Genomic DNA, 18,777 nt, shown 5'->3' on the forward strand with positions numbered 1-18,777 from the left:
CTTGAAGACCTCTTGTATCAAACTTTGGGTGTCTTATGGAGTCTGTGTTAATGTCAGTGACGATGGACCATCAATTTTCAAATTTTCTCATTGTTTCCACCCAATTTTACACACAAAACCCAGAATGTTGAGACCTGTGAGTTTTATTCAAAAACCAGAGAGCAAACCACTGTTTGATAGAGAGAGAAAAGGTTTCAGTGTTTTGATATCCAGCCCTATTTAGACGAGTCAAATAGAAATGCAATAGATTGGATCCTTTTGCAAATGTTGATAGTTCATATTGATGTTATCTGTATAAAACGAGTTGATATGATATTCATATTGTGCACACATTGAAACAGCCAGTAATTTTTAAAAAAGTAATGTTTTTCTTTATAGTCAAAACATTTGGAAAAGCCCATGAATCATTTAGGAAATTGTATCCTCATCATCAACACCAGACTTGAGCAAAACTGGGCTGATATGATTATCGGCCATCAGACGGAGACTGAACTGGTATGGAGAAAAAAGAGGAATGTCTGCCTGTGACGTGCTGCCTGTGACGCGTCTGTGGAACTCAACATTCCCAGTCAATGTAGGACACTGTTGAACTGCCTCCATTTGACCATAAACATTGATTGACCATGCGGGTAAAACATGGAAATCTTCTTCTTAAGCTGCTCTGGGCCAACGTTGCCTTACAGCCTTGATTAAATATTCCTTTTTAATGCACTTCCTTCCCTATAAAGACATTTTGGTTGCTCTACTCCTCTCAATGAATCACCATTTCCTGATGGAAGTGTGTTCACTTGTGCCCAGAGGGTTTATTATATCTGGAAATGATGCACTTCCTACAGTTGTTGGTTGTTGCTCCCGCCTCATTCATCATCCAGCTTCCTGCCATCCCATGAGCCTCTTCTCCAGGCAGAATGGATTGTCTCCATTTGTGGACCAACGCTAGATTCATTTACTAGTCAATTCACCATAAAAATGACATATAGCGTGGCCTTTTATCTGCTGTATGTACATTGAGTGTGTGTGTGAGTGTGTGTGTGTGTGTGTTGCCTCTCTACCTCAGTTTGGCTTTACTCCACTAAATCATTTAGTGCATAATAGAAACATTAGAATGAGTAAGTGGCCGGACTATTTTTGTGGCATAAATAATAACTCTTGCTCTTGTGCTAAATTGCAGCAGCATCTGAAAGATTTCTTGAGGAGGGAGGGGGGAGGACACACCCCCCCCCCCCGACTTGCACGCTGTTGACATTTTAGAACAATGCCTTGAAGGAAGTCTCTGACCAAAAGCTTGCAAATAAATTAGATAAGAGTTTGGCCAACATTTGAGCTGGAGGAAACTCTGTTTTCAGTCTGACCTTGTCACTTTTTGACCTTTTGAAACAACCAGGTCATCGTCAGCAAGCTACAAAGTAATGATGCGTGTGTTTGATGAAACGCGAAAGCAAAACCCCGCTTGGCACCCCGGAGGCTGAGCCAAACTACCGCGGTCACTTAAGGCTGCCATGAGTTCTACGACCTCAAGAGGATGTTAGATTGTGTTTGCTTGGTTCTGAACTGCTAGGATACAAGCAGCAGATTAATTCATCGATGTAAATGTCATGTGCTGTGAACGTGGCGGGCTGCCACGTACAACACATGACAGCAAACACATCTTGCTTTTTTATTGTTTTGCGTTTGTATTGTTCTGTGCGTCAGTCTGACCAGTGTTGATGTAGTTCTGAGTTTAGTGTCTTGTCAGCTCGTATGGCCGGAGCTTCCCCGGAGGCATGACGCTCTCCGCTGTCACTCACCTGTCCTTCCATGTGTTCAGTGTGGTTGTGATTGCACTTCATTTATTTGTCTGGTCCAGGTACGGCCACGGCTTTGAGATGTTCTGCCTGGCGTCTGACAGCACCAGGACGGTGGTGGCTTCTGCGTGCAAGGTAAGAGAGATGTGACCAGAGGAAGACGTCAGAGTCAGGAGAGTGCAGCTTGACACATTAACACAACGTGCTCATGTTCATACACACACATACTGTCAGCCAGGTAGTGATGGTGCTGACCTTGTGCTGCCCTTGATTGTGCAGCAGTACACACTCGTCTTCCTCTTCCTTCTCCTGCGTCCCTCCTCCCTCCCCTCCTTCAGTCGACTCTTCCAACCCCCCTTCTTCCACCTTTTATTCCTTGCTGGCATCTATCTATGTGAAGATATAAAGTGACTTAAACTATTAAATTGAGAAATGTGCTTTTTAAAACTGGTCGAAGGAGATTGTCAGATATGATCAGAAGTTCAAGCACAGCCACTGTCGGCGCGGTGATGGCGTTTTCTTTGCAGGCATCAAAAGCTGAGCACGCATCAGTGCTGCTGTGGAGTACAGCCACATGGCGGCAGCTGCAGACGCTGCCATGCCACACCCTGACCGTCACCCAGATGGCTTTTTCTCCCAACGCACGATTGCTGTTGGCTGTGTCCCGCGATCGCACCTGGTCTCTATGGAGACAGAACCCCCCTGCAGCTGATAGTCCAGGTGAGAAGGGGACAGGGTGGAATCCAGGGCTTCCATCCTCCTTACTTTCTTTTTTAGTTTCTTTTTTCTAACCATTTCAGGGACTGAAACTCTGCTAACTTCCTTTTAGTGTGAAATATTGCAGGAGCCTGCTAGTGGAAGTCTATTCTCTTGCACTGCTTGTTATTGTCCCGGCATTTAATTTGGTCCTTCAGGTGAAAGACATTATCGCTCGCTGCAAAGATGCTCGATATCAAACTCACTGAAGGGATAAAAGAAATAAACGAAAAACAATATATTACGTATTATAAAGTTAATATTATTATATATATTCCCTCACTGTCTCTCAAATCAATGGAGGAAAGGAAGGAAGAGTGTGTCCTCACTCTACTTTCACCTCCTGTTGTAAGCAAGAGTCTGTTCCTGGGAAATGTGTGTGTGAGAGTCTCTCAGCAGCTCCACATAGACCACAAACCTAAACCTGGCCTCCAAGGTGAGTGCAACACGACGTGTAAGCCCCGAGGATTACCTCCTAGAACATCGCATGGCTCCCGTGGCAGCGCTAGATGGTCTTAATGGACAACAACGGAGGCTAACCAGACTGGCACATCCCCCTGTTATTGTGGTTGGTTTTTTTTTGGGGGGGGGGGGGGAGGCGGGGGGTCCGTCTGTTCTTATTGGCTGCTGAATCACTCAAGGTGATGTGAAGAACACACAGAAACAGCCTCACTGGCAGTAGGGTTAAATGTGGTCAGCACTGATCAAACAAATGTTTCTTCCTCTCCGTCGCTCCTCCTCCGACCTCTGCTGGTGCTTCCTGGGGGAAGCACCTAGAAATCTAACCTGCGTCGACTCTAAATGTTCCACTGTATCCTTGATGTTTTGGTTTTTTTTGTTTATGTTAAAAAAACATTTTTACTTTGTGTCTGGTGTTCATCTCTGTTTGGTCAAACTGAGACAGAGGGAGAGTTGTGTGACCTAAAAAACCAGCAGAGAGAGCGAGAGAGAGAGAGAGAGATGTGTGAATACACACGGCTCGACATGCTAGTTAACTCACATTTGCAGCAACACTGCAATTTTACTACTGTGTCTACTTGCAGGTGGTGTGTGTGTGTGTGTGTGTGTGTGTGTGTGTGTGTGTGTGTGTGTGTGTGTGTGTATGCGCATGTGTGTTTGTTAGAGGAGAACAGAAGTGCTGCAGACGCGTAGACAGGCAGCTGCCAGCAGCATACAAACAAGCTCTCTGGGGGAAACCAATCTAGAGGTTGAAATGGCTTCAGCTGGAGAAATAAACAGCAGCAGGTCATAAACCAAAACTGACTGCGCTGGAGCGCTGGAATGAGGTCTCCTGTCTCGTTGGCTTGTTTATTTGTCGCCTGGGAGAACCTTTGTCTCCCCGGAGCTGTGAAACGGGGCTCTAGATATGCCGATGTCATGCTACAGCGAACATAGAGCAAAGTTTTTACTAGCAGCTCATCTCCTGTGGGGTGGCGTTGTACCGTTGGAGGGTAGAACTGGTAGAATTTTGAATTTCTTCTTAGTCTAATCTGGTTTTTGTGTGTGTTCTAGGTGAAGTACCTCAATACTCGCTGCACGCTCATACTGGGAAGGATACAGCCATACACAGCCGGATCATCTGGTCATGTGACTGGAGTCCTGATAGTAAATATTTTGTCACATCCAGTCGGGACAAGAAGGTAAATGTTGGAATTTTCCTGCCATTTTCAAAAAGAATCACGTCGGTATTCCAACTTTGCAGAGCTCATCATCAGCCTCCTCTTAGCCAGATGTGATTGCTCACACAGCTTTGTGTTTCTGTGCACATGCAGGTGATCGTGTGGGGCCCGTTGGAGGAGCCTGGGGACCCCAGACTTCCTCCTGAGATAAAACCATGTTCTTCCATCTTGGATGTGGGCGATTCTGCCACAGCCGTGTCTTTCTGCCCCGTACTTTGCTCTGATGACAGGTAGACACACACACACACACACACACACACACACACACACACACACACACACACACATTTTTTTTGTATTACTTCCAACTTTATTGTTAAGGATGTGTTCAATTAGGTTTTGACAACATGCAACAGAATCAAAAGATGCTGAGATACTCTCAGTTGTCATAAAGTCTCATAATGATCTGTATGGGGGGGGGGGGGGCTGCCCCCTGACATCCCAGTTTTGGAGCATCATTAGATGTCTTACTGTTGTCCAGAGGAATAATACATTCCATTTGGCTTTTACATTTATTCAAATAAATGGATCATCAAGGTCAACATGAACAGCTTCAGCCTGAAAGAACGATGATGGTAGGAAGATGAATACGTCTGCTACAGGTGGTAGAATGGAAATGAACAGTTTCCAGTGCACGATTTATGTTTTACATTTCACACAACCACTTGATGACCTCCACAATTGATCTCTGTGGGGGTCCTGGCCCTCAGGTTGAGGGGTCTCTGCCCACAGTGACCCTAACGTGTTGGTCCTGTCCCTCCCACAGTTTCCTGCTTGCTGTGGGTCTGGAAGGTGGAAGGATTCTGCTGTACAGGTGGAGGCCCGGCCAGGATCCTGCAGTAGGACATGACTGGAGCAGCTGTGGAGCAACAGACCCTTTGTATCCTTCCACTACCACACATACACACACACACACACACACACACACACACACACACACACACACACACACACACACACACACACACACACACACACACACACACACACACACACACACACACACAGAGCTTCCTTCATCTTATATTAACAGTATTAGGCAGTATTATAGTAACACCATGTCCCCCATTAAGCCTTTGACCAAACACGTTCCCAGTTGACTCCTCTTCACTCATTTATTACATGAAGTGTAATGTGTATTTTGAAGGCATCAAAAATGGTTTGATTTCCGGGCTGAGACAGCGTGTTATTACAGCTCTCTCTAATCAATGAGGTCAGATAAACTAAGATATAGAATTAAATGATACAATAATAAGATCCATCGCTTCAGTACTGTTTTATTGGGCATCATCCTTATTTTTTTTGCTAATATTATTTAAATAAATGATGAGATGTGAAGCGTGCAGTTCAGGCAGCTGCATGGTTCCAGTCAGAGATGTGTGGAGCTCTTATGTCCCAGTAAGAGCCGTGTCCTTGTTGTTTCCCTACATCGTCTACCAGACAAAGCCACGCGCTGGCAGTCAAGAGGCTCCGCTGGAGGCCGAGCGCCGGCCGAGCAGGTCGAGAGACTGACAGCTGGGTCGGAGTGAAGAGAGACAAAGATGGACAGACTGACAGGGAGAGTGAAATCAAGGAGGAGAGCTCCTGGGTGCAGCTCGCCAGCGCCAGCGCCGACCACTCTGTCAAAATCTTCAGCATCAACCAACCGGCTCTTTAGCACCACAACACTGACACGAGTGTGGCTCTCACATGCGGAGGGACACTTGGACTGAGGGCCACAGGCCTGACTGGGCCACCGAGGCCACAGCTGCTTGCTGGCAAGCTATTCATCCCCTTGACAGCCACTTAAGTCTTGGGTCAGTCGACGGACACCACCACAGCCGGCGTGCCCCCCAGTGTGTGTGCCTGCCGCTTAACAGTTCTGACCATGACCTTCCGGGGGGGGGGGTCAGTTTACTGAGACACATCCAGAGTCGGAGGGCTGCTGGAGACATATTCAGATCACGTAATTGGACCAATTATCCCAGTAAACACTTGCTGTATTCCCTTCAGTTGCAAGTCAGGAAACTTGTTCACGCCGTCCCCCGTGGGTGCTAAAGACGCTATTAATCACAGCATTCATCCTGTTTGTGTTTGTGACCAATAAATTCAAGGATTTTGTATTCACAAGCTGATTTGGTCTGAATGAACCGTTGAATACTTAAAACTCACAGGATTCCTGGCATCTGTGTGGTGAATTAACAACTACAAAACTGAGTGCAGCTGAAAAAATGAAAGAGCGAGCTGGGAGACAGCAGTGGTGAGTCAACCAACAAATAAATGTGCGCTAAACTACGCTGCGAGTTTATGATAACTAATGGCTAACGACAACAAAAGTGTACAAAAATGACCCTCAAGCGCCTCATCCAGGATAATCCATGTCTAATTCATCCAGCCTTATGCTTCGTCATTATAATATCTGGATTGAAAATGAAGAACTACAACGGGCCATAAATGCAGCGCGTTCACCGGCCCCAGTAGCAGCTCACAGCTGAGTGACCAACAGTGAGTGTGTGCTGTTGCAGTTGACTGGGAGGGTTAAGATTCTTGTCAGTACATTGCTGAGCCGCTACGCATCAGACACTAAATTATGAGTTCAAAACGATTCCTTCATTCGTTTCCGCCCAAACCCTATAAAGCTTTGTGCCTACATTATAATTCTTTATGGTCTTAATGTCTTCTGACACGTGAGAGCTGCTACAAATGGAAGACGTAACAGAATGAAGCCGTACAGAAACAGACGGTGGTGCTTCAGATTGAAGGTTCCAGCTGCTTTTGGCGTGGGACCTTTATCAGAGTCCTCAAGGACGGACGACATCCATGTCTGGGATTTACTGTGGGCTCAGCCGAGTGTGTTATATGTCAGCCATAAATTGATCTGTAGGAGAATGTAACTGCTGGCCATAACTCTGCCTCTAATCGCATATCCTGGTATGTATGGAGGCATCAGTCAACCTCGGCCACACACACACACACACACACACACACACGCGCGCGCGCGCGCGCACTCACACATAACTTAAACACCCTCCTCCAGGAAATGTCTGTTTTTCAAACAGTGAAATGAGGATTTGGGGACATTGCAGCCATACATCAGTGGATCATCTGTGTCATATACAGCATAATTATTGAATTATCATCACTGATGTTTCAGATTAAACGCGAATCTGACCTTTCATCACCTCATCTGTGTCTCAGCTCCTGGCTCTGACTAGCATACTAATACGTAAGGTAAACGCTCCTGTCCTCCCCTACACGTCCTTGACCGCTCATCTTGATCAGATTTGATTGCCATAATGGTGGGCTGAGGAGGGATTAGAAGTCGCATCGGAAAATCCTTGAATGCTGCGGATTATTGAGTAAAATGGTGTCCAGTGGTGCAGGTAATAAACCGCTAACAAAGGTTCTTGAGACACCGGTGCAGAATGAATGCAGTTTATCATCCTGAGTGTTCTGCTTGTGTGTCGGTTCTCTCAGGTGAGCGGCTGCAGACTTTAATGGAAATTAAGAGCTTCTTTCTTCTGCATGAGAATGAGGACATTTCAGCTTTTGTCAGAGACAAATTGCCAACAAGGATGAAGACGTGGCCTGTGTCTGAAATGTGTTTAATGGAAAGATTGTTGTTCATTGTTAGTGCGCTGCTGACTGAGTATTTACAGTGTGGAGAATGAGTCACACATCAGTGTACGTTATCAAAAAGACCTCATTAATTCTCATCCAGAACAAAGAAACTGATGTGAAATCACTGCTGGAGTGTAGTTTTAGAATGAGACTTTTGTATTCTGGAGGGGAAAAAAAGTCACACTCATGTCAGTTATCTGAATCAATCAAAGCCCTGAACTTTATTTGACGGCAAATTAAAAAAATGTGAATAAAACACTTCAATCACTGTGTGTTCACGAAGGGGCCTGCGACGATGTCAAAGCCTGAGAGCCAGCATCTCTCACGGTGGCGTGTCCAGGCCCTTGTTAACGCCACGGTGAGCGATGACGTGGACTAGCGGCGACGTGGAATCATCATAAATAATGAACCACAGAGCGTGAAAATCTCTTTCAGCTCCAGGCTAAATCCACGTGGCCGTCTCTGATGCAGGAGGGAGAGCATCTGCGAGCTCAAGATTTGTGAGTGAGTTCTTGAAAGGCAAAAAACACTTTTTGGGTTAAATATCATTTTAAGTCATTTCACAAAGAATTCTAGCACTGCGCCACTCAAAATGGTTGATATATTTGCTTTGCAGCGTTAGCACCAGTGCATCTAAATGTGCACGTGTGCTCAGCAGAGACATTGTGGTGCAAAGTCGTGAACAAGCCTTCATTTATGTAAGGGAGGATACATGGACGCTTCCCTTCCACTGACACCAGGTCAACTTAATCAACCCGCCTTCCATTTGCACAGCGTGATCCCACTGAGATGAGAGAGAAGGTCATGCAGAATGTACGTATACACACACACACACTGCCGAGGCTGCTTGGTGAAATCTGGGGTTATCTTTGAATCAGTAAGCAGCGGCAGCAGCAACACGCCGGATTTGAAACCTTAGAAGTTCTTTGATTTCCTGCTGGGTTGTGCGAACAATTACAGCCATCACATCAGTCGTCCCTCCCATTCTTACCAAGTATTTGTTTGTGAATTAGAGGAAAATATTGACAACAAAAACAGAAATATGCAATTAGAGGGAAGCTGCGGAAAATTGCACGTTAAAGTGCCTCTCATGTTGTGCAGTGTTTGAAGGTTCTGATTCTCATCAACAATATATGTGAACCAAGACAAGATAAAACAACAACAGCAGCAGGTAGAGTAGGCATGATTATTAGATTATTGGCAGTCATCAGTTATGCTAATGAGTCACACTCTCCAAAGGTAACCAGTTAATCCAGTGGTCCTCAGTGTTACACTGTCAACGGTCTACATAATCCAGCCCCAGTCCAGCGATTTGTAATGGTTTAATTAGCATAGTATTTAGCCTCTGTATGTGGTAGCTTGCCATGGCAAAAAAAACAAAACAAAACCCATTATGGCACTTTGTACAATTTTAAATAAATAAAGTTAAAGCCTTTTTGTCCTCGCAACAAAATGCTGTTTGAAATCTCTCCAAATGCGATTTCACGACCCTGCCAGGTTCTGCGTGTCGTGTTTTGAACAGAAGATTCGGTGACTCCCAACCAGCTGCTTCTCCATGAAAGACACAGTTTGCAGCCGCGTCTAGCATCCACATGCTAAATATTTGAAAGCGAAGCGTGGGAGGAGGCAAATCTCTGAAAACAGAACATGTGAGCACACATATAAATGACACACAAGCACAGACGCAAACGGATGATGGCAGCACCAGGAACACGCTACACGCTCATCCCTTCTATCCTGTTTGCCACTGGGTTCCTCCAAACACTTCAATTATTTATTGAGCGCAACATACAAGACCTTCATTACAAATTTATTATTCCTTGGCAGTTCTGTGTGTGTGTGAGGGCAGCAAACTGCTCACCCACTGTGTGTGCCTTTTGGTATGCCAATTAAAAAGCTTAACATTGACCGGCTGCTGTGTCACATGGGTGTGTGTCTCCATTTTTAGTCTTCTTCCAGTGGAAGTGAGAGAGCAACTTTTGTGGTATTTCCTAGAAGCCGTAAAACTGAGCTCATTAGAGTGATACTTCATCCGAAAATGTTTATTGTGCCTTTGAAGTCCTCACAAATTTTCTTGAGCTTCACAGACATTTTTTTCCCCATTCCTGCATCACCTCTTTGTGAGTCCAGAACGCAGAAAGAGACAGAGATGTACATTAACCAACAACCGACTTAGCGCCACCATAAACGAGTGAGTCCAGTATTTCGCCAGGCTAGGCTCGCTGGCCAGGTTTAATTAGCATAGTATCGTGTCAGTTCAATGACCCTGGAAACTCCAGGGCAGACCTTCAGATGTTTCGGCAGTTTGTTCAGTGGCTTTGATTTGGTCTGCAGCCACGCTAGACTAGGCTAGCTGTGCTAAGCTAGCTAGCTGACCATGCTCTCTTTTCAAGTCCGTGTTCTTGATTTATTGTCTAAATTCAGGCGTGCGTCAAAGCCACAGTATATTAGTCAGGCAGTCTGCCATCAGAAATCCAAAAGCAGTTGGGAAAATAACCAAAAGCTGGGAGCCACAAATCTGAGACCCGCATTAACACAGCGACCCGAACTTGTGAGGTGCTGTCGCGTTTGACGTTTTAGTTGTAAAATCATTTCTCATCGATGGAGTCCCTAAATCAACATTAAATATGCCATCACTCAATAGTCATCAAAGATTTATTGCAGATGAAACAAACATAGCGTTGTTTTCAGTCTCACTTTATTAACGATGATGTGAAAAGTAAAGGCTGTCCATAACATTCAGACAATAAATGAAGAATGTTATTATTCAAATCCTCTCATAACAACTAATGGCTCCAAAAATGTTCAGGTGTTCCAAGTGTGATACTTATTTTATACAACTTTTTCATATCTATACCTCATCTGTACATAACAAAGTTACAGATACTGTAAATAAAAACAAAACAAAAAAACGACTTCCAAGTATCCTTGTGGCGCATGTGAATTATTTCCTACGTAAAAATGAGAATGTACTAAAGATCTTTTACATATACATATTTTATATTTTCATATTATATATATATATATATATATATATATATATATATACTCTCCACTCTCTTAACAGAAAACAGGTTATTGCCCCTCTAGAACGTGTTGCATGTAACATAGGTTTGGTTACTGTTTTAATCTCTTTATTGAACTGAACCTCATGTGAAACCACATATCAAACTGACAAAACAGTAACAATATGAACCTGCATGTTTTTCCATTGACATTATATTAGTTTTGAATATGTTTCGTGTTCAACCCTGATGATGACACATACAAAGATATATCTATATGTCACTTTGATTCTGAAACGTAAAAATACCTGCGGCAAATACGAACCATCAGAATGACGTTAGTTATTACAGGAAATAATGAGCCCTTGACCTACTACAATTGCATTTGAACAAATTCTCATCAGTGTTGAAAAAAAGAAGAAGAAGAAGACTGAAATCAGGGCACATTTGAAAAAAAGAAAAGAATAAAGAATAAAGGACAATACCTGATGATCTGCATTTGGCATTTCTGGATGGATTAAACAAAAAAGTCATTTTGTTATTTGGTTAACGCCAGGATGTTATTAGGATTAATTGTTTGCTACTACCTTCACTTTATTGCCCTCAGTGAATACCTGCTAAACCAGTTGATATGACGTTTGAGTTAGTCCACTGAGAATCTTGGCTTTGACACGTGTGAGCTGATCGACGGGTAAAAAGTATTAAATCCAATAAGGGCGAATACATAAAATCAAATTGCAGGTGAGAATATGTAATAACAGAGTGGATTTGTCATGACAGTTGCAAAAACAGAGGTAACTCTGTGAATTATACATTTTATTTCATGCCATCTTGAGAAAGCCAAAAACCAAATATTCCATACATGGACACCATCATCAAGGTATCAGCAAATTGTACACAATCACATATAATGTAATATATAAAATGTGCGGTTGGTTTGTCTTCTCCTGAAGGAAGAACCAACCCTCTGACAAAGTCTCTCACTCACTTCGACAAGTGACTGTGATTCTCTGGTTGGCGAAGGTGCGGGAGAAGCTGTGATTGTTTGGAGGTCTGTGCTCGAGGGAGGGAGGGAGGGAGGGAGGGAGGGAGGGAGGAGGGGAAGGAAGGAAGGGGATACGGGCTGAAAGGGGAGGAGCTCTCACAGGAAGTCACCATGATATGTCCGATAGAAGGTGGATCTCCAGCAGCTCCGACTCCTTCAGTATTTATGATCAGACACCAGCTTGCAAAGGGAATCCAGTCCAGCTGAGGTGGAGCTGGTAAGTTCTCCCACACTGTCCCATGCATTGAGGCATTGAATTGAAATAAATCTATGACACGCACAATTTACAGATGTGTGGCCAATGTTGTGGTTTGCTGGGTCAGCGCCATTATCACCCGATTATGTTCTGTGGGTCCGGCAGGCTACAATATAAGACAACAGGCACAGCGCTCAACAAACGCCTTAAAAACTAAAAACCAAGACACCAATGGTGAAACATATGCTGAGAACAAACCGTCTCACACTTGATAAAACGTCCTTCTTTGTCCGGAGTCCCTGTTTGCGTTTCTCCTGCATCAGGACAGTTTTACCTTAAAAAAAAAGAAGAAGAAAAGAAAAGAAAGACGACACTGTGTCGATGACCGTTTTGCTCAGTGCAGCCCTCTTGGGCCAAGTTCTACGGCACTGAATTACATTTCCATAGCAACTGAGGTATGTTCACTGTTGCTAAGTGTGAAGTGATTTTTCATGACACTCAATATTATCTGTGAAAGAAAGCCCTGTGTCTGTGCTTTATGCTCTATCACCGTGACCAGCAGTGGTGTCGTCACCCTCGAGCATTCGAACTTGAGGCTCCCGTGCCTTCATTACAGCTCATGGAAATTCAGGTCGTTTCACACGGACCTACATCCTTTCCACCATCGCCTCTTGAGTTGGATTTCTTTTGTATTTCTTGTCGCCATCAACATGAACCCCCGTTGCCCCAAAACTGTGCTGGTTAGCTGTGAGGGCTTGATCAGATAGACATCTTAACAGTCGATGGAGACCACTATGTGGGGATCAATATGATCAGGCCTGTCACTTATGCCTTGTCTGAAAAGCACCAGAACTCCTAAGGTGCTCTCTGGTGTTTTAAGTGTATATCTGGATGTGTGCATTTCTTGGCATATAACACACATAAAAGACAACTGTGGATCACTCTTGTGGTGTCTTTTAGCTCTATTTTCTAAGATATGCAGCCTTGGAGACGTGTTAAAAAGGCATAGCATCAATATTCTGTGTAACATGCTTTCTGAGGACATATTAAGCAAGTTGTAAAATATAATAGGCCTATGCAAAGTCTGATGAAAAACCAGTGGTGCAAATTTAGCAAAGTGGAAAAAAGGAGCCATATGCATGTTACTCTAGGAATGGGCCTCTGGAGCTTTTCCACAGACTGAATCTTACTATGCTGTCCATGAGCGAATGTATTAACACTCTGCATTGGCGCAGTGGTTGCAGGAACCAATATCTCTTTCATACACATAAGTATAATTATTTGTAGGATTCTATGTGCTTTAAGCTTTCATTTTCATGACCACCTGTCCCAGTTACAAGCTCCCCACTTAGAACCCTTTTAATGGTCCATTCACAGCATTTACAAAGCTTACAGTACATCAAACTCAGAAATTATGATATTTACACGTCGGGAAGGGTACAGGGAGTCAATTGGATGAATCTTTTTGTTGGGTTCTGTATGTTCCAAACTGGTATCCAGTCACCGAAGCAGTGAAATATTCAAGTTAGATGACGAGCTCAGACGTAGCCGCGCGCACGTACAAACAACAGATAAGGAACAGAAACAGACAATCCTCTCTGAAGCGGATAAGGCTACAGGTCAGGTCAGAGCTGGTCCACTGCTGCTCTGTTACTGGGGCGTCAGTGTGTGTTGTGCATGTGTGTTTGCTTGATAGTTGACTATGCATACGTGTATATGCCTAGGCAAGGGGAGCAGATGAACAAGGAGACATTGCTGTGAATCATGGGAGTTTGTAAGGGTCATCCAGTGGACACTCTGTCTCCTCCCACCCCCTCCTAACTGAGGGTTTCAGTTCTCAGGAGAGGCTGGGGTGAAGAGGTACGAAGAGTGACACCCTGCCCAACTCACTCTCTTCTCCCCCTGTCCTCCTTGTTCTGAGACAAAATACGCACATACGCTGATGATATCAGTCTATTTGTTGTAGAAAAAGAACCATTTATGTCTCCTCTGCAAAGAGCCAGGTGGGGGGGGGGGTGAATGAAGCTCACAGGCCAGAGACCATTACACGGTAGGAGGGGGGCATGTGTCTGTGCCGCGGGCTGGAACCAGGGCTGCCGTTGGGGCTGGTGCAGCTGGCATCAACCCCTCCTATGGAAGGTAAGTAGGCATGGTGCAAAATCGGAAGCTGCAAGGACAGTCGACGCTGTATGCTGCAGAAAGACAGAGAGGGAATTTTAGGCTGTAAGAATCAGTGGAATGTACATTCATTTACTCAAGCAAAGTATTTTTACTATGCATTTCAAAACTGCAGTTATGCCACCACCATTCTATTCTATGGCCTCGGTTCAGCCATGTGATGACTAAGAAAGGGTACAAGTGGACCTCTGAGATATCAAAAACATAGCGATCTCCCAAGATTGTGGTGCCCAATTCATTCAGAAATATCTCAACAATGCAGTTGAAGTTAAGAAGCTAACCTCTCCGCCTCACATACTTATCTTTAATCTGACATAAAAATCTGACAACCCTGCAACACTGGAAAAGAAAACAAATAATATATCTTACATACACAATTTGAGATAAAAAAAAGCATGTAATGTTATTGTTGTTGTTGTTATTCATGGCATGTAGAATTAGTATGGCAACTGGCCTTGCTCCCTTAAATTATCAATACTTCCCCCTTCTTTCATTTGTCAGACTGCTGCCATTGTTGCCATTGCAGTGAGCTGAAGGTGGTGGTTGCTGATCATGAACAGACATGGAGAGGGAGAAGCAGGGAGAGCAGCGGCAGCAAAAACCTCCATAGGGCACAAAACAGAGTCAACAATGATGACAGGAGCAGTGACATTGACAGAGCATGCAGAGGTGGAAGTGGGTTAGGAGACCGGATGCAGAGGAAGCAAGGTGGGTGGGGCACACTGAGGCAGCTTCAACCAGGCGCCTTGAAGGACATCTGACCGTGTGGAAGTCAGTCAGCTGAACCATTTGAATTCAAGGAGGAAGGAGATAAGTGGTGCACCAGCTGAAATGGGCTGGTGTGGCACAGCTGATCATAAGCGGATTTTGGGTTTGATCAAAACCATTTAGACAAGTCTTGCTGCTTGGCGGCCATCTCTGTAATGCCTCTAGGCACCAGGGCATAAAACCTGCACACAGAAGATCATCAGTCAAATTTAATAAAAGCTGCTTAAAAAGTCTGGTGACTTTGACTTGAAATAAGGTGACGATACTTCAACTTTGCAGTTTTCCCAACACCAGAGGGCGGCATAGCTTGGAAGTAAGGTGGTTGTATGGTAACTGAAACGCTGCTTGTTTGACCCCTCAGACTGTATAGTAAAGCGCAAGTTGCTCCTGATGAGTAGGCTGGCACCTTGCATGGTAGCGTCCACCATCAGTGTGTCTGTGTGTGTGAGAATCCGGCTTAAATGTGAAGCGTTTTAAGTCCAGCTAAGGAAGAAACGTGCAATAAGCACAGTCCACTTACCAGCTGTTGTGCATGTTTGGCTGTTTGAGGGTGTTTTACATCCACCATCTCTGCTGTTACACATTTTATATAAGTCACATTTTCATATTGTGTCTGGTGTTATTCAACCAAACCCCAGAAGTGGCACGTGCCTGCATAGTTGACTAGATTAGCCAAGACGTTTTGGCAAAACTCGACAGAAAAACTGCACGAGAAAAGAGAGAAAGTGAAGTTCATCCCTGCCCCCAGCTAATTTTTCTAATTGTTTTTGTTGTATTCTTCAGCTCCTTCCTTCCTAAACCCCTAATCCACCGTACCCTCCAGCTTCGGGGATCAGCTGACTAAAAGAACATTTCATGCTTCCGCCTGGTGTGACAGTTCACACCCCACCTCGCCAGTGCAAGTGCCAGAGCCAGCCGTTTGCAAGAAAATTACATAACCAAATGACAGTTATGTAAAAAATGTAGCTGGGGGAATGAAATTTAACGATGGACCTGAGAAAAGCTCTTGTGTTTTTTGGTGAACTTTAACAGTCCTCAGGCCTGCAGTTCTTCTTACCTGTTTGAGATGGTGATAAATGATTCGTGTTTTGTGAGGAGGAGTTTTATCCATCGGGTATTACACGCAGTACTCTTAGCAGTTAACATGCACCTGCAACTTTGCATTCGTCACAAAGTGGCACCACTCTTCCTGCCATATCCTCGTCATACCTCTTTTTTTTAAACTTATTTAGATTTGTCTCCTCTTTCTCTTCTCTTTCTCTCTTGCTACCTATTTATCTCCCTTCCCTCCATGTGATCAAACATTTATGTGGCATGGGAATAGCTCCGAGTGTTCCTTTACTTCTGTTCTCCTCCCTGTCTATTTTCAGAGCTGCTTCCAATGCGAGCTGTAAATCACTGGTTACATAAGCCTCTGAGTCTCTACCTCTTTCTTTCTCTCCTCCTTATCTCTGTCTACCTTTCCTATCTCAAAATCCTTCTCTCTTAATTCATCTTCTCTCATTGACGACCCTCTCCTCAATATTTTACCCCTTCTTCCTCCATCTGTCCCTCTTCTTTCTGCATTCTTGTCCCGGTTCTAGTTAAACGTGTGTGGGAGGCAGGGCTCTAAATGATGCATGAAGTGTCCCCCCATTGACGAAGTCGACATTCCTCAGTGTTGCTTCCTTATGAATAATTAGTGACTGTAGCTCTGCATTTGTCGCTTTAGTGTTTGGAGCATCTGAGAGCATCTTCTTTGCAAGTTAGGACAACAGATCAATGGCTTGTGTGTACATGCACACGTGTCTGCAGGTTTGACCGTGAACACACATGCTACACCAAGTCCAGCATGTTGCACACACTTCACGTATGTTGATGCGTGTGGGTGAGAAAAGTATAGGGCTGGTCCATGCTTTTGCAAGGCTCTGTTGCCAGAGCAACCGTCTGAGAGCTGCTGCTGGTGTTTGCGATATGTGTGACGTGAAGTCTGATGAGAAAGCTGACAAGACAAAGGGGCGGGCGTAAAGGTTGTGAAGAAATAGGGGAGCTCACTGTTCGGGGGAGTTTATATCCTCCAAGGGACCTCTGTTTATTCTGGACGGATCCATGGAGCCCCACTGGCCCTGCGGCTTCTGTTCCAGGTGGTTCTTCAGTATTGTTTTCTCTCCATCTGCATGGAAACACATTTAGGCATCAGAAAACAACAACAGGCTTTCAAATAGGCTGACACACCACACCCTGTTAGCTGCTCCATCGACGCATTCTGATGTGCATTTTGAAGAAGCACATCAGAAAAGGTTCTTGTCATTCGCCTTCTGTCTCCACCGTTCATTATTACTGCTAGGATTTAATGTTTTTGGGTACATTCATCTTGGAAAACCAATGTTAGAGGGTAGACTGGGACAGTTTGTTTTCAAGATCTTTTCGACCGCTTCGTCCGTGATGGGCTTGCGCCCGACGAACCCCGAGGACAGTGGTGACATTCTTTGTAGAGCAAAGAAAACTGATGTGAAGTACTTTCATTGGATTGTGTACTGTGCATCCTGCATCTGCTCTTGAGTAAAAGGTGTATTCAAATATAAATGCTAATGGATTTGGCAAATTTAAAAAGGTAATTAGGCTCACTTGAGGTTGCATAAAAGAAATCCCTAACAGCCAGACCAGACCAAACACCCAGGTGTGATGAATACCGCCGGATAAACTCAGAGACAAATCAAAGACTGAGGGGACAAAATGGCTTCAATGCATGATTTCATGATGCAAATGAAGAGGGTGACAATAAAAACGGCAGTAAACAACAACATCCGTTTTCCAAAATAGCTTGTGGAGAGTAATGGAATGATCTCTTTCTTCCCTGCAGAGTTTTCTCTCCAGTTGTCCCAGATTTCCTAGCACTTGCTGACCTGATTCACTGATCACAGCACTCCCAGCCCCGATTGGACATCAGAGCTCACTGAACTATTTTCGGACAGACCGGTCCTCTTTTTCATTTAGAAAAAAGCCTAACCTTGTAGTTCTCCCAGCTGCGATAAAAGCACAGACACAGATATTTATACACTTCATTATGGATTCAGACACAGAATATGTTCTGCCATACTAAGTATTCAGTTCCTTTACAGTAAAATAGAACTCTTTATCTCAAACAGAACATGGGGTGATAATTGGCTGGTCTGCTTCTTTCAACAGTACATTTGCACAAACAACTGCTTTAATAAGGAAGCTCAAAAGTAGCACAGATATAAAACTCTTCAGTGCAGCCAATCCATACCGGAACCACTTAAATCTTCTTAGTCTAGAGGCACGAAGGCCTCAGCTGTCTGAAGAACCACACCTTCACTGTCATCCGCCAGTGTTCTCCAGCGTCACCATGTGCTGGTACATATTCATGAAGAGAGAGAGAGAGAGAGAGAGGTGGAGTGTTGCTTCTCACCCTCTGAGAGTGAGCGTAATCGCTGTTGACATGGCGTTCTACTCTTTTAACAGCCACTCATTCATGGCCCCCCAATACATTTAGACCGCCTCTCTTATGAATACTGATGACTACGGTTAGAAGCCAGCCATGATGATGATGATGATAGTGATGATGATGATGATGACTGTCAAGCATGAGAATATCCAGGCTGAGAAAAGTTTATATGCTGTTGATCTTTAAAGGAGGTTTAATGACCTGCGATTGTATTTCCATAATATCTGTCAGAGGAATGTTGTTGGACAGCGGCGGCAGCCTCGGCGGCGGCGGCAGCCTCGGCGGCGGCGGCGGCAGCGGCCTCAGCGGCCACCTCGG

General features: G+C 44.4%; 2 protein-coding genes across 4 annotated transcripts in view; one reads left to right on the forward strand and one right to left on the reverse strand.

The window, feature by feature from the left end:
* elp2 (elongator acetyltransferase complex subunit 2) overlaps positions 1 to 6,397 on the forward strand; it is a 25,252-nt gene extending 18,855 nt beyond the window's left edge. The window contains exons 17-22 of the mRNA XM_086193856.1: positions 1,847 to 1,919; positions 2,312 to 2,504; positions 4,053 to 4,180; positions 4,313 to 4,449; positions 4,986 to 5,099; positions 5,660 to 6,397. Of these exons, the coding sequence (XP_086049982.1) occupies positions 1,847 to 1,919; positions 2,312 to 2,504; positions 4,053 to 4,180; positions 4,313 to 4,449; positions 4,986 to 5,099; positions 5,660 to 5,876 (862 nt within the window). The 3' untranslated portion in view covers positions 5,877 to 6,397. The remainder of the gene's footprint in view (positions 1 to 1,846; positions 1,920 to 2,311; positions 2,505 to 4,052; positions 4,181 to 4,312; positions 4,450 to 4,985; positions 5,100 to 5,659) is intronic.
* Positions 6,398 to 10,507: 4,110 nt separating this feature from the next.
* gabbr2 (gamma-aminobutyric acid (GABA) B receptor, 2) overlaps positions 10,508 to 18,777 on the reverse strand; it is a 198,685-nt gene continuing 190,415 nt past the window's right edge. For 2 of the 3 annotated variants that reach the window (XM_086193820.1, XM_086193821.1), the window contains exons 19-20: positions 17,046 to 17,163; positions 10,509 to 14,257 (exon numbers count right to left, since the gene is read on the reverse strand). In XM_086193820.1, the coding sequence (XP_086049946.1) occupies positions 14,092 to 14,257; positions 17,046 to 17,163 (284 nt within the window). In that variant the 3' untranslated portion in view covers positions 10,509 to 14,091. Of the gene's footprint in view, positions 14,258 to 17,045; positions 17,164 to 18,777 lie in introns of all 3 variants that reach the window. The other variant, XM_086193819.1, reaches the window with a different exon arrangement.

The sequence above is a fragment of the Aulostomus chinensis genome, chromosome 22 (genome assembly GCF_037954235.1).
Source record: "Aulostomus chinensis isolate RoL2024-O1b breed Wild chromosome 22, RoL_Achi_v1.0, whole genome shotgun sequence".
Taxonomy (NCBI): Eukaryota; Metazoa; Chordata; class Actinopteri; order Syngnathiformes; family Aulostomidae; genus Aulostomus; species Aulostomus chinensis.